General features: G+C 33.4%; 2 protein-coding genes across 5 annotated transcripts; one reads left to right on the plus strand and one right to left on the minus strand.

The window, feature by feature from the left end:
• On the plus strand, positions 2,915–12,170 carry LOC107613206 (probable leucine-rich repeat receptor-like serine/threonine-protein kinase At3g14840). 4 transcript variants are annotated; one of them, XM_016315096.2, is made up of 24 exons: positions 2,917–3,141; positions 3,267–3,444; positions 3,919–3,990; positions 4,077–4,145; positions 4,725–4,796; positions 4,888–4,959; positions 5,094–5,165; positions 5,260–5,331; positions 5,450–5,521; positions 5,651–5,722; positions 5,848–5,919; positions 6,058–6,129; positions 6,619–6,681; positions 7,630–7,695; positions 7,800–7,835; positions 7,932–7,972; positions 8,390–8,766; positions 8,984–9,179; positions 9,267–9,419; positions 9,720–9,838; positions 9,971–10,181; positions 10,287–10,533; positions 10,714–10,864; positions 11,735–12,170. In XM_016315096.2, exons 1-24 carry the CDS (start codon positions 2,994–2,996, stop codon positions 12,101–12,103), a joined length of 3,072 nt encoding a protein of 1,023 aa, XP_016170582.1. In that variant the 5' UTR covers positions 2,917–2,993; the 3' UTR covers positions 12,104–12,170. The 4 variants fall into 4 exon arrangements, with proteins under 4 accessions (XP_016170581.1, XP_016170582.1, XP_020964945.1 ...); XM_016315095.2 differs by having other exon boundaries at positions 2,915–3,141; positions 8,984–9,419; XM_021109286.1 differs by having other exon boundaries at positions 3,267–3,398; positions 4,881–4,959; positions 8,984–9,419.
• On the minus strand, positions 13,062–15,571 carry LOC107610907 (zinc finger MYM-type protein 1-like). The gene has a single exon (XM_021109287.1). The coding sequence runs from the start codon at positions 15,516–15,518 to the stop codon at positions 13,062–13,064; it is 2,457 nt and encodes an 818-aa protein (XP_020964946.1). The 5' UTR covers positions 15,519–15,571.

The following is a 16,235-nucleotide window of genomic DNA, read 5'->3' on the forward strand; positions in this document are numbered from 1 at the left end:
AGGAGGGGGGGGGAGGAGAGAGAGAGGAGAGAGAGAGAGAAAGGGAAAATGGAGAGAGAGAGAGAAAGAGAGAGAGAGAGGAGGGTAGGAGAGAGAGAGAGGGGAAGGGAGAGAAAAGGGGAGAGAGAGAGAGAGAGAGGAAGGAGAGAGAGAGAGAAAGAGAGAGGAAAGGAAGAGAGGGAGAGAGAGGGTGTGAAAACTAGTTTTAGGCATAAACCAGTTTAAACTGGTTTTTTTAATTAAAACCAGTTTTATTTTTATGAACTGGTTTAAACTGGTGCACTGTATTATAAACTGGTTTAAAACCAGTTTCTTATATGACAAAGCAGTTTGGTTCAGTTTCTAAACCATTTAAAATGGTTTGGTGCAGTTTCAGTTCAGTTTATGAAAAAACTGAACCATGCACACCCCTATTTATAAGCTAGTGACTAAAGTGCTGGTTAATAGATTACGACCTTTTTTGGATGAGATTGTTAGCCCAACTCAGGGAGGGTTTATACATGGTAGAGGAGCGCCTGATAATATTATTGTGGCCCAAGAAGTTCTTCACTTTCTTAAGCGGACAAAGTCTAGAAAAGGAGCTATGGCTTTTAAGATTGATTTAGAAAAGGCTTATGACAGAGTTGATTGAAATTTTCTTGAGCACACTCTTGAATCTTTTGGCTTTCCTTCTCTAATTATTCGGCTTGTAATGAATTGTGTTCAGGCTTCAAATCGTTCCATCATCTGGAATGGGAATAGACTGGATAGCTTCCAACCTCGCAAAAGACTCAGGCAAGGAGATCCAATTTCTCCTTATTTATTTGTTTTGTGCATGGAGAGATTGGGTCTGGTACCATGGACATTGGCAGTGGGATATTCTTTGCACAATGATTCCGGAAGAAGTTAAACTTGATTTGATGCTCTTTGATCCTATCAAGCAGGCAGGAGATAAAACAGGTTGGTTTTGGACAAACTCAAATACTATCACCTACTCGACTAAAAGCGGGTATGAATGGCTATTGAAGAAGAAATTTGGCTGGAACGATAATGAAAATTGGCTTTGGCTTTGGCGCTTGAGAATACCGGAGAAGATAAAGTGTCTGCTCTGGCTTTGTCTCAACAACGAAGTTCCCACAACTAGTTACCGGTTTCAAAGAGGTCTTGCTACTTTTGATTTTTGTCAGCGATGTTATCTTGCTCTAGAGGATATTAACCACTGCTTTAGGACTTGCCAAAAAGCTCGTCAGATTTGGATTAGCTTAAATTTGGGAATGACCGCTGAGGACTCTAATTTGAATTTTGTGTCTTGGATTCGTTCTAACCTCAACAAAAATGAGTTTCTCTTTGCAGCGGCCTTTTGGTGGATTTGGAGGGATAGGAACAATGACATCTTCCATCAAGATGATCCATGGAGTAAGGAGAAAATTGTTCACTTAGTTCAACATGCTGCTCGCGATTTCTCTAAGGTTGTTACCAACCAAAAACATATTATTCCTTCCTCTTTGCAATATAACTGGGAACCACCTCCAATGAATGTCTGTAAAGTGAACTGCGATGCAAGCGTTTTTGAAAATGGACAATTAGTTGGCTTTGGATGTATTATTAGAGACAGCATGGGAATTTGGATGAAAGGTTGTTCTGCCAGTATACCTCTTTCTAGTGTTCTCTCTTGTGAGCTTCATGCTATTTGGAGAGGGCTTGTTATGGCTTGGGATTGCGAGTGTAAAGAGGTCATATGTGAAACTGATAATCTTGATGCATTTCTTCTTGTTTCGCGAGGCACAACCAGCATGATTACGAATGACTCTGATCTGCTTGGCAAAATCAAAGAGATGCTTCAGCGCAATTGGACAGCTACTTTAGTGCTCATCCAGCGTACAGCAAACAGAGCGGCTGATTTAATGGCTAAGACTGCTGCTTTAAACAAGCAGGTGTACCTAGAGTGGTTACAACCCCCTAATAATTTAGACATTATTATTAGAGAGGAGTGCTACTCTTTTTCTTAGGTGTTTTTTCTTTGTGTTATGTTCAGTCACAAAAAAAAAAATACCACATAATTTTAAAGTCTTGCTCCTACTTTTTCAATTTTCTTTCTCAAAATGGTCCTTTATTCTTAAACTCTTGATCAAATTAACTGCACCCGTTATTTACTTTTCAATGTTCTAGGCCTGGGCGGCTGGGCCACATCCGTAAACGGTAAACTTAGGCGTGGACTGAGGCCATAAACCAGATTTAATAGTACCACGATCCAATAATGTCTGCAAACGCTGTCTACAAGTAAAACCAAAGTATTATATCATGTACATAATATATAATGAATTATTCATGTAATTTCACATGAAATTTTGAATTTTTAAAAAAAATGATTTTAACTTAAAAAAAAAAAATCTCAAGTGAAATGACCTCATAGATATACAATATTTAAATATTTTACTTGATAATTTATGTTATGTTTGATTGTTATTTATATTTATTAGAGAAAAAAATGACAATACACTTCTATTTTTCTTACTTTTTATCAGAAATAAATTTTGATTTTCAATGACAAATAAAATTGTCATTATCTTTATCACCAATAATTTTCTTTTTATCAGAAATAAAATTTGATTTTCAATGACAAATAAATTTATATTTTTTTATTACTAACTTAACAACTAAATAAATTACATATATTTACCTACATCTATATTGTTTGTGTTTACGAGTATCTTTATATTTGTGCATTCGTTTTCTGAGAGAAACGAACAGTAGTCAAAGTGTCAAACACAGCTTAAGGATGGTGTGGACACAGAAAAAGTTCCTGCTCTAGTCTTTACTAATATATATTTTATATTTTAATATACATTTTATATAATTAATTTAGCAACTAATTTTTTTATGAACACCTAGTCTAGCATGATTGATAATATATATATTATTATTATAATGAGCTTCTTGTGCAGGAGCATGTGTTGTGTTGTGTTCCAATTTGCTAGTAGAACCGTAAACCATTTGCTGTTTTGCACTTTTCTATGCTTAATTGCCTAACTTATTTACTTTCAAGTCCCTGCAAATTTTGCACAAACTTCAAACTTCAAAGCATGAAACTCATAACTATCTTCTTTCTCTCCCTCCTTGCATCACCATTAGTTTCTGGAGCCACTCTAAAACAACAGGAAGGTAATTAACAAATGTATATATATATATATATATTTTATTTTCATGTATATTATTTAAGTTTCACACGAACAATGGTGACTTTGATTTGCTTCTTAATTATTATAAAATTGATATTGTGAATTCAGTGGAAGTTCTCAAAGAGATTGGGAACACGCTTGGGAAGAAGGATTGGGACTTCAGCGTAGATCCATGTAGCGGAGAAAGGAATTGGACTTCCCCTGCTTCAAAATCTTATTCAGAACTAAATGCAGTAACTTGTGATTGTTCTTTCTCTAATCACACTCTCTGCCATGTAGTTAGCATGTAAGCGTTGCTTCTAGATCCACATTCAACAATATTTCGCTTCTAGTGTTAAATAATTAGGTAAAATATTTTGAGTTTAAATTCTAGTCGTTAGCAATGTAAAACTTGTTAGGTAGAGTCACATAGGTAAAAATAGTTTCTATAGCTAAATATCATAAGTGTATCATAAAAAATTTTATTTTAGAAAACAAAATTCCAAATAAATTATCCTAAACCCTAAGAATTGTTATGCAGCCCAATGGAAGTTTAGACAGATGCTACCTCATAGGAAGTAGCCACCCAACATGATAACTAACAAACAGAATTATGCATAATAAATTGTCCGTTTCTTGAATTTTAGTATTATGGTTTGTTATTTTATATTCTCAATGTATAAAATCAATAAAAAAAATCCTTTTCAAAAATAAATACGTTAACAAGTGTGATGGGACATGCGAGTATGGCAGTTGATGAAAAAATATATGGCCTATACAGAGTTCTGAAATCACAAAATCTTTCTGGTAGTCTTCCGCCACAGCTTGCAAGGTTGCCTTACCTACAAGAAATGTTAGTTCCACACTCACATTTTCTGTTTCTCTTTTCAAATTTCATCACTATCTTTGCTCTCACTTGGTTTTCACTGTTTGTTATAGTGATCTCACCCTCAACTACCTTAACGGCACAATTCCAAAGCAATGGAGTTCCTTGAATCTTGTCAACATGTAATTTCTTTCTCTCTCTCTTTTTCTCATTCCTTTAATTTAGTCTCTCATATTTTTCTTCCTTGTATGAGGAAGATGAAAATGTCTTAGATGCACCAAGTTGAAGTTGGTGCATTGTGCACTAAGGTATTGAATAGTGTGAGAGTGATTTTGCGTTAAGGTGCAGGATGCAAATTTATACCATTGGATTACCTTGATGCATGATCTGCGAAGTTCAATCCCATGCATCGTAGCATGGTCTGTGTAGAGCATATGATTATAGATATTTTTAGTGTGAAATGTTTCACTTTCTTAGCCCATCAGATACGGTTATACTAATTCCATTCAGTGCTTGACATTTCAATCATGGTTCATGATTCATGATAATGTCTACTACTAGTTAGCTTATGATCTAAACTTTGTCAAATATTGAAATGAGTTAGTAGAATTTTACAGGACACTAAGAGGGTGTAAATCTAATAATTTCTTCATTACATCATTTTCATGTGCATGTTGTTTTAGTTTGAAGTTGTTAACTGTCTTTTGCTTTTCGTATGAAACATGATTCTAATATTAAATATTAATGTTCCCTTTTGCCAGTTCTCTTTATGGAAATCGAGTAACAGGTTCAATCCCAAAGGAACTAGGAAATATAACCACTCTCAAAAGTTTGTAAGTTTCTGGTTTTCCAACAGAGCATTTCTGTTTTCCTTTTTTCATTCCAATGGAAATTGTTGGGAGCAACTTAAAGTTTAGTGGATAGGGTCCTGGAGTTCAATCAATTATCTGGAAATCTACCTATGGAGCTTGGGAGCCTTCCCCAAATTGAAACACTGTAAGCCTTTTACAATTGTTACTATTATTATTTCAGAAAATCAATGTGTTACCATTTTATTATTTATTTTACTGATTGGTTTCTACTTCTAAAGTTTTAAATATATGGTTTGTTCTTTGATTGATTGGTTTTAGACTTCTTACTTCCAATAATTTCACTGGAGAGTTGCCTGCATCATTTGCTAACCTCACTACACTGAAGAACATGTGAGCTTCCTTCTTTTTTCTTCTACCTATTTTGTTTCAGACTGTATTTTATTCTAGTATTTAATTTTAAGTTTTTAACCATCTTGTAATGCAGTCGACTAGGTGACAATCAATTCTCTGGATCAATACCCAATTTTATTCAGAACTGGAGAAGTGTTGAGACAATGTGAGAAAATTTTTCCCTTTTGCTTTGTGATCGTCAACTGCTTTTCTATTGTTTTATTCATTATTGTCAACTTTTCATGACTCAATGTTGTTTTTCTTTTTCCTTTAAAAAAATATAGGGTAATCCAGGGTAGTGGCTTCAGTGGACCAATTCCTTCAGGAATTTCACTTATGAAGAACCTTACTGACTTGTAAGTATAAGTGGTTTATTTTTGCCGGCTTTTAAAAGCAAGTTCATTTTAAGGAAAAAAAAAAAGAAAAAAGAAAAACAAACAAGAAACAAAGCTTTTCTGACCATGTTTAGAATATGATATATGCAGGAGAATTAGTGACTTGAATGGATCCGATTCACCTTTTCCCCAACTTGATAGAATCACAAATTTGCAAACACTGTGAGTACTATTTCACTGCGTGAGTCAATTTCTTTCCAAGGAAAATTTTTCAACTATTTAAATTAAGAAGTGATAATCGTGCCTCATTGCTTTTGTAAATAAGAGAAGTATTATATGTTTCCCAGAATGTTGAGGAGTTGCAATATTATTGGAGCAATGCCTGAAAATCTTGGGAACTTGACTAATTTGAAAGTTCTGTAAGTGTGGATTGATTTTTTTTTTTTCTCATTAATATGGTGAAGAACTGCAACATCTTTCTTCTTTTGCAGCATATAGAATTAAGAACCATCTTTTGTTTCTGTTTTATAACATTGTTGATATAATTTCATTATCAGAGATCTCAGCTACAACAAAATAAGTGGGCAGATTCCGAGCAGCTTTGCTGAACTACAGAAAATGGACATGCTGTAAGATGCTGTCCTTGTTTTATTATAGGATTACACCTAAATGGGGAAAAGGTCTTCTTTAGCTTGGTGGTGCTATTCCATTTAATTTGGAAGTACAATTTTCAGATAGCTCTAGCTGCATTGCTCCCCTTGGAAAGTAGGACTGTGTCATTGAAAGTATTGAGTACTATCTTGTTCAAATAAGATTGTATCTTATTTGTCTTTTTGCTAATAATATGATCCAATCATTTGAAATAACATGAAAAGTATCACTGGAATTTGTGTAGCATTACCAGTATGTTTTTAGTTTCATAGAAGAACTGTCATTTGGGTAATTGATTCATGTTTGTAACTGCATTAAAAATGATATTGGTGAAGTGGAATCGATTAAGGCAATAGAAGAGACCTTGGGGACTGTAAAAATTAATTGGATGAGCTTATTTATTGATGTTTTAGTTCATAAACAATTCTAAACTCTATGAACTGACATCTTTATCTTGGTTTTGATAGATTTTTAACTAGGAACCTTCTAACTGGACCACTGCCCGATTGGATATCTAAACCAGATTTTGTGTAAGTTGTCTTCCAAATGCTAGTACACTATTCCTTGAATTAAATTTATCATTTTTATTTTTGTCTTTTTAAATATTGCCCTTACACTAGTTATTGTTCCTTTTCTCCTTTGAGTGAATATGAATTTTTTATTTTACACATTTGGGAACTCTTAGCTGATATGATTGTGCTTTATATCCTCAAGATTTCAACTCAACTCTGTTTATTGGACAAAGACACAACTTTGGCATTTATCAAATTTCAAAATACATAAATTTTGAGAGTATCTCCAGAAGCTTGAACCATTCATTGCACTTTCATATATGCTCGGTTTATTTTCCCTCCCTCTCTCTGTTTAGTATAAAGTATAAAGCATGTTTTTTGGAATATGAAGAAAAGGCAACTTTTTGGTAACGTGCCATACTATGCTTTTGGTTCATCATAATATGGTCTAGGGTTGTGTTATCAGAGCAACTGAAGCACTTTGAAGGAAATATTTTCAAGATTTTTGGTGCTCCACCTATACAAGTAAAAAAGTAGCCTTGTATACCCTTCCATTCTATTAATTCTATATTATAAACAATTGGTTCATGAAGATATACCAATTTGATATCAAACTGGTGACATTTGTAGTAAATAAATGGGGGAAGTAGTGCATGAGTACTATAAATCTTAACACATCTTAAGCTTATGTCTTTCTAGTGACATATATTGTTGTTGAAATAAATGTCTTGCTAGTGACATATATTGTTGTTGAAATAAATCACTTACCCTTAAAAATAGGTTTAAATTTCTATATGACCTAGGGAAAATGCGTTAGACAAGAATTGATGCTAGAATGGATGTCTATCAGATATTGTTACGATTTTGTTAAGCAATAAATGTTCTATGAAGTCAATAAATATAGTACATAAATATAATGTATTGCTGCTTCTTAGATTCTGAACCCATTCCATGAACTTTATTTAGAGATCTCTCATTTAACAACTTCAGCATAAGAAAGTCAGAGGAGCCAGGTTGTCAACAGGGAAGCACGTAAGTATCCATGCATTTATGCATTTTTAACTTTCTTCTTTCTTCTTTATGTGTGTAAAATTTTAGAAGTATATCTGATTCTAGCCATAAAACATTTTCCACAGGAACTTGTTTGCATCCTCCGTGAATGGCAATAGCATGTAAGTTAATACTCACCAGGCTTCATTATTGAATTTACAATGCTTATAAACGCTCTGACATTTTTTTGGTGTCCTTCCCTCCTATTATTCTTTCAGAGGAAATATTTCATGTCTGCAAAACACTGGCTGTACTAAAAGTAAGTTTATCAAGTATTTCCTTTAGAATTAAGTGTCACTTGAACATTGGAATATGTTAGCTTTGAATGTATTTATATATTTTTCAAGTTTGAGGCACAAGGAGAAATGGAGATTAGCCTTTCACGTTTTGCCATACTTTCATGAAGAATGTGTTAGGTTCTATGATTGCTGAGTTTAGAATGATGCTATCAAGTTCTTGTCAGGAACAAAACATGAAACCTTAAACTTTTGGGGCTAACAACATTCAGGATCAAACTCAAGACTAAGATTTCATTCATTCCTAAAAGGGAAGATAAAAAGAAGCAACAGACACAGAGTAGAAATAAATAATTTTAATAAATACCTTTTCTCTATTTTTAGTTTCTAATGCTGCTTGATTCCCTTAGTAGCTGCTCACCGATTTCTGCTTATCCTAGCTTGGTACTCTCTCTATATAAATTGTGGTGGAAAGCAAGTAGTTTCTATTGGAAATAAGACATATGATGATGATTCGGGTACGACTGGACCAGCAAGATTTCTCTCTGAAGGAACAAACTGGGCACTCATTACCACCGGTCACTTCTTCGACAGTGGTCGTGCAGACTACTACACATGGTCTACTACAAATAAACTTGCAATGGAAAATGATGAACTGTATAGGGATGCACGTGTTTCTCCCGTTTCTCTGACTTATTATGCATTTTGCCTGGGAAATGGAAACTACACAGTAAATCTTCATTTTGCGGAGATAATGTTTACAGATGATAAAACATATAGCAGTCTGGGAACGCGTGTATTTGACATCTACATTCAGGTGCATGGTTGCATTACTTTCATACCTTTGGAAATGTGATGTTTATTATTCAACAAATGTCTTTAGAGAGTACTAGTCTCAGAAAATTAATGATGCCAGATTTAAATTCATTGGAGGATTTATTATTATAAATCATTTTCTCCTAACCAGATCAAGGCATGAAGTTTGAATTTGAATGCCGTACTAATCATGAAGCATATGGATTTTAATGTTGCAGAGAAAGTTAGTGTTGAAGGATTTCAATATTGCAAAGGAAGCAGGGGGTGTTGGGAAGGCAGTAATAAAAAATTTCACTGCTGTTGTGAATGCTAAAGCCTTGGAGATCCGTTTATATTGGGCTGGAAAAGGGACAACTACTATTCCATTTGGATCAGTATACGGTCCTCTTATATCAGCTATATCTGTTGATCCAGGTGGGCTGTACTTGTTCAAAGTTTCTTATTCGTGCCATCTCCTCCATTATCTAATCTTATCTAAAGTTCTTACATGTAACAAAGCAGATTTTGTACCACCTCCTCCTTCGGTGAATGGTGGTGGCTTGTCTGTAGGCGCTATTGTTGCCATTGTTGTTGCAGGAGCAATTATTATCATATTGATTTTTGGCATACTTTGGTGGAAGCACTGTTTTGAACAAAAAAGTTCAGTGCCTAAAGGTAATCATCACCCATAAAAAACTTTGGTTATCATAATTACCAACCTTTCCAACGACACACTCAAGAGTATCATACACACAATAGAATTTTGCTTCCGCTGAATTTAAAATTGTTTCCAATAAATTGGTCATGTACCTATTAATTTTATTTATCATCTTGCTTGTTAAAGTAACAGCATTGAGATGGTGGATCCAATAAGGCCATTATTATCCAATATAATGTCAGATCTACGAACATATATACATTATTAATGATGTATAACATTCCTTATACAACATGTTTGTTTGCTTCTGATGGCAGAACTCAAGGACATAAACTCACAAACTACCATATTCACATTAAGGCAAATAAGAGCAGCAACAAACAACTTTGATAGAGCCTTCAAGATTGGACAGGGAGGATTTGGTCCTGTGTACAAGGTTGATTTTAAAACACTGTCCAATAGTTTTACTTGAACATGATGAAAGAAGATCCACTGTAACTGGACAAATGCTCCCCCCCCCAAAAAAAAAAAACTTTTCAAAACATTAATTCCATGCCACAAAATGCAGGGTGTCTTATCAGATGGCACAAGAATTGCAGTTAAGCAACTTTCCGATAAATCAGTGCAAGGGAATCGTGAGTTTATAAATGAGATTGGAATGATTTCTGCCTTGCGGCACCCTTACTTGGTTAAACTCTATGGATTTTGTATGGAGGAGGATCAGTTGTTGCTTGTATATGAATACATGGAGAATAATAGCCTTGCACATGCTTTATTCGGTGATTTCTCTCCCTAAGTTCAAGTGTCACTGCTTTTTCTCTTAAAATTTTTTAATGTTGTATTGGTAGTATATTCATGAGTAGATGCTACTATATTTATTGCAGATGGAAATTATGACAGGAAAACTGAATTGAGATTACACTGGCAAACAAGACAGAGGATTTGTGTCGGTATTGCTAAAGGTTTGGCTTACCTTCATGGAGAATCAAGATTGAAGATCGTTCATAGGGACATTAAAGCCACCAATGTGTTGCTGGATAAAGATCTCAACCCGAAGATTTCAGATTTTGGTTTGGCCAAGCTTGATGAACAAAACAAAACACACATAAGCACCAGAATAGCGGGAACTTAGTGAGTTATATTTTTCATATTGTTTTACATTGTTCTTTTCCAAATTATATTTCATACATTTGTTTCAACTGGAAAGAAAACAATACCTCATCAGTTTTGGATTACCCTACTTATCTTGGATTTAAAATGAAAAATGATTGTGCTCTGGTTTCTGTAATTGATGAATTTGCAATGTCGCAGTGGGTACATCGCTCCGGAGTATGCGATGCATGGTTATTTGACGGACAAAGCTGATGTTTATAGTTTTGGAATAGTCGCTTTGGAAATAGTTAGTGGGAAGAGCAATACGCTTACCAACCCCACAGATGAATTCTTCTCTCTACTTGATTGGGTAACTTCTTTTCTCATGCTTTCTTAGGCTATGTTTGGTTCTGAGAATAGTACAAAACAAGACATTGAGAATAAGACACAAAGAATAGAAACACAAAAATTAGTGTTCTTATATTTGGTTTGGTGATAAGCTAGAACAAATTATGAAAGTTCAATTTATTTTTATTTTTTTCATTCAAAAAATTTGAGAAGAAAAATAAAATAATAAAAAATATAATTATGAAAAATTAACAAGAATAATGAAAGAAAAAATGAAAAATAAGTTGTTTCTCTTGTTAGTATCTATGTGTTTTTCCTGTTAGGATGGATACAAGATACACTAATTCGGTGTCTTTGAACACAATGTCTCTGTCTATGTCTCATCTGCCCAATACGATTTTATGTCTCTGTGTCCCTGTCTCGCAGTGTCCCGTACTTGTAAACAAATGCAACCTTAATGCCTAACATTCATGTTAATCTAATTGCCCTTGAGACTATTTAGAATGGCAGCATATTTTGTTGTCTAGAAACTGTATACTGAATCTTGTTCAACTTTCAACAACATATATGCATTTATTATGCATTCTAAAAACTCTTGAAGTAATTGAAATGGAAGTTGTCCATGTATATGTGATCAGTGTTTCATACTTTTAGAAATTCTGGTGTCTATCCAGGCAAATATTACAAAATCTTGTTCACTATGATGCTTGTATTGCTTCACTGATAAAAATGGCAACATTCTTGCACCAAAACTAAAACATAAAATGAAATTTGCTGTAAATTCATTGGACTTGATGTACCAAAAGGAAAATGAGAGGAAAAGAATGGCTTGTTTGTTTCAACTTGGTGACTGAATTTAGAATCAAAAGCTGTTTGAGTTTTACTTTAACAGGCAAATCTCTTGAAAGAAAAAGGCAATCTGTTGGAACTTGTTGATGGGAGGTTGGGTGAAGACTTAAACAAAGAGGAGGCACTGGTGATGATCAAAGTGGCTCTTCTATGCACCAATGCCTCTCCGGTGCTCCGGCCCACCATGGCTTCAGTGGTAAGCATGCTTGAAGGAAGCACAGTTGTTCCAGATGTTATGCCAGGCACAAATGATTTATTGGATGAGAAGAAATTTGAGATGATGAGACAACATTACCAACAACATAGGGGAGAGAGAGAGATAAGTGAGACTCCAAGCTACGGTATCTCAGTTGGTGAAACTAGTGCAATTGTAACTGACACTGATTCTTCTTTTTTGAATGCCAGAGATTAATTAAAGAATAAATTAATCTGCATCACAGTCACATATACATACATTTGCTATGGTTTCGTTTACAGCTGATGATTTTCCTTTAGTATCCCTCTAATGTGACCAACACGTTAACCCTGTTCTAACAAGATAGAAGAAAGGAACTGAGACTGAAATTTGTTTAATTTTTCTTCATAAACATCTTGTATTTTCCACTACTCCATGATTGCTTTATGTAAATTTTCTAAGCATGATTAAATCAATTTTTTTTTCAGATAATTTATAGGTTCATTTGTAAATGAGATGAGATGTTCATTTGTAGATGATAAGTAAACACACTCACATATTAAGTTAGATATGAAAAAATGATGCATATAAACTAAAAATCAACCGCTATGAATTTTTATATTTATACATATTATTTTATATATTTCTCAACTAAATAATTAGTAACTAGAATAATCAAACCTATAATAGAAGAATAGTCAAATTTACAGTAGACAAATGATCAAACTTATTTACCGTAACATAATAAATTATTTATGGGAAGTCAAATTTGTATTTCTATACACAATGATTGATTGATGATTGATTTTTGGTATATACTTAATATAATTAGTGTGTTGTGTGTGTAAGCCATATAGATCTAGAAAATAATGTTTTGATTCATGAGAAGGAAAACCTTTAAATTTTAAATGCAATGTTGTATGCTTTTACAAGATATAAACAATGTTACATACCGAGAATAACATTGTAAGAATTTTTGTTGTAATTCATGGTGATGGTAGAATCTACTAATTACTGCTTCCTTCATTCGTGAGCTGAGAGTGTGGATATAGAAATGCAGAGAGTTTGTCAGAGAAGATTCTGAAATTGATTCATAGATTTTTTGTGACTTGACAAAGGAAAAGAAAGACGANTTAAGTTTGTTACTAATAAGATAATAAATAAATAATTCTACAGATAAAAAATATAAAATAATTTATAATGGTACTCTTCGAGTTTTTAATGACTTAAAATCTTCAATAATTGAGTCAGAACTAAACTTTTCAACAATTTCTTTCTCAATATAAATAACCAAATTATTCGCAAGAAAGTCGTCCTCTATCTTGTTTCTTAACCTTGTCTTTATTATTTTCATTGCTGAAAATGATCGCTCTGTAGTAGCTGTAGAAACTGGAAGAGTTAATATCAGACGAATCAATCTATCAATCAAGTAATATACTTTTGACTTTTTTGTTTCTGCTAAACATCTACACAGTTCATGAATAGTTGACAAATTCTTCATTTCTGGATGCTGACGAACATCAAGAATAAAATGCTGAAGCTGAAAAGGCAAATTAATCTTCTCTTGTTCAGTAAAGTCTTCGGGATAGTAGCTATCAACAAGAGTAGAAATCTTAGCAATGTCAAAATTTTTGTAAGCATCTTTAGGCATGAGAGTAGAGCTCAGACTTAGTAGATCCATTGCTTGATCATTAAATCTGCTATTTAACTCTTGTAATTGCTTATCAATTGTGACTAAAAATATCTCCACTCTAAAATAATGCTCAACTGTAATATGATCTTTTTGGTGACGCGAGCGTCTTTGCCTTGCAACATAAGAAGCAGTTAAATAAGGAATTAGAATATCATGTTGCTCACAAAATGATTTCACATTTTTTAATAATTCCTCCCATCTGTCATCTCTCATGCTTTGGATAAGTGTTTTTGTAGAATGAACTAGTTGCACAGCATTAACTATGTCTTGAGACTGCTTTTGTAAAGCTTGACAAAGAATATCAGTTATTCCCATCATATCTTTCATCAAATGCAAGATCAATACAAACTCAAATGAAGTCAGGGTATTGTAAGCACTATCTGCATCACCACGCTGAGAATAAGTTGATCCATCAACAATAATCTTTTGTAAAACAGTCAACGTTGTACCATACATATTTATCAAACTGCAAACAGAAGAGAAATGAGAACTCCATCGAGTATCACCTGCTCGTTTCAAAGTACCAATTTGATTTGCCCCTTTACCAGTTTCAAGTTCATCAATCTCTAATAAATGGACAATTTCATCTGTCTTGACAGCATGTAACTCATCATGTCGCTTACTAGAAGAACAAATGATATTGACGATGAAAGTCAATTTTGAAAAAAACTGATGTACAGGAATAACTTCTCTTGATGCAGCAACTAATGCAAGTTGTAATCGGTGAGCAAAACAGTGGATATAGTAAGCATAAGGACAATCTTTTAAGAATAATGCTTGTAACCCATTCCATTCTCCTCTCATGTTGCTGGCGCCATCATATCCTTGACCACGAATATTAGAGACATCAAGACCATGCCGAGAAAGAATGCCGCACAATTCTTGTTTTAGAGTTAATGATGTAGTATCTTTGACATGTACAAGATCAAGAAAACGCTCTTGAATAAAACCATGTATATCAACAAATCTCAAAACAAGTGCCATTTGTTCTCTTTTGGATTCATCACGAGCTTCATCTACTACAATGCAAAACTTGGAATCTCCAATTTCTTCACAAATATACTTTCTCACCTTGTTTGAGAGTATATGCAAGATTTCTTTTTGAATTTGATGTGAAGTATATTTAGCATTATATGGAGCATTTTCTAACACAGTTCTTGCAACTTCATCATTGTAAGATGTTATGAGTTTTATCATTTCAAGAAAATTACCTCGATTTTTTGATTCAGGAGTCTCATCATGGCCTCTGAAAGCACAAGCTTGAAATGTAAGCCAACGAGTTACATCAATGGAGGATTTTAGACGCAATCGATTCTTTTGAATTTCCTCAGAAGTATGATCCTTAATTACATTTTGGATGTGACTTGCCTGATTCAATAAATCTAGACATGCTCCAACTGCATTATTGTGTGGTGAGCAAGGATCTCCAATATGTTTAAGAAAAGCACAATTCTTTCCATCATTAACTTTTTTCCAATTTCTAAACCCTTTACTAATAAAAATATCTGACCCATTATGTCCACTGGATTTTTTGCTAACCAAATAACAAAATAAACAATATGCAGCATCTTCAGAAGGTGAATACTCTAACCATGAAGGAAAAATACCAAACCAAGCATATTGAAATCGTCTTGGATGCTTCGTACCAGATAGAGGATAATTGTCAAGATGTTTTTGATATGGACCCCATTTAAGATAAGCTCGTCTAACTTCATCTCTCTGGTTTGGGTGATATTGCCAAATTTGAAGCCGTTTTCCAGGGTCTCGTTCCAAAGAATTAAGATCAAACTCATCAGATGCAACTCTTTGAATTTTTGGAGGTTGTATCTCACTTTCTTCGTGATTCATTATAGTAGAAGAACTATCTACAAGTGTTAATATTGTAGAAGTTATATGTTCCCCTTCTTGAATATTAGCCTTTCTCTTAAAAAATACATCAATTCTTTGATTTTTCATCATTATTTTGTATAAAAATTTGAATATATATTCTGTAAAATATGTAAAAAAAAAAAGTTAGAAGGATAAATATTAAAATTTATAATATTTATTGAATTTTTTTTTATGAATTTATCAAAATACAATAATATCAATACTTATTAAATATTATAATATTTTTATTATATAAAAAATTAAATTAAATAAATAGTAAAATATAAAATAATATTAAATTAAATAAATAAAAAATACCTAATTTTTTATATTTGAACTCAAAGATAAAAGGAGTGTTGTTTGTTGAATAGAGAAGCAAAACAAAGCCAATAGCTAGCGTGTTTCACTGTTTTGAGAAGCAAAGGCAGTAGCAGTAGCGTTTTTGAGAAGCAAAGGCAGTAGCAGTAGCGTGTTTTGAGAAGCAAAGGTTATCTTTTGTATTTTTATAGTTATCTTTTTTTATTTGATTTGATTATTAGATGATTTTTTTTATTCTTATTTTTTTGTTAGATAATTTAGGGTTTAGGGTTTAGGCATGCCCCCCACTTTCTTTACACGCATAACCTTTCGAATTCAGGCTTCTAAAGAAACCTAAACTAGCATTTTTCAATAAGGAAGGATCAAGAGTATTCCATACCACCTTAGCTTTGCACAATCTCTAATGTAGTGAGCAACTGATTCCGCCCTTTCGTGACATCTGGGACAAATCTCATTAACTGCCAAACTGCACTTATATATGCCGAAAGA

This window comes from Arachis ipaensis, chromosome B08 (genome assembly GCF_000816755.2).
Source record: "Arachis ipaensis cultivar K30076 chromosome B08, Araip1.1, whole genome shotgun sequence".
NCBI classification, from domain to species: domain Eukaryota; kingdom Viridiplantae; phylum Streptophyta; class Magnoliopsida; order Fabales; family Fabaceae; genus Arachis; species Arachis ipaensis.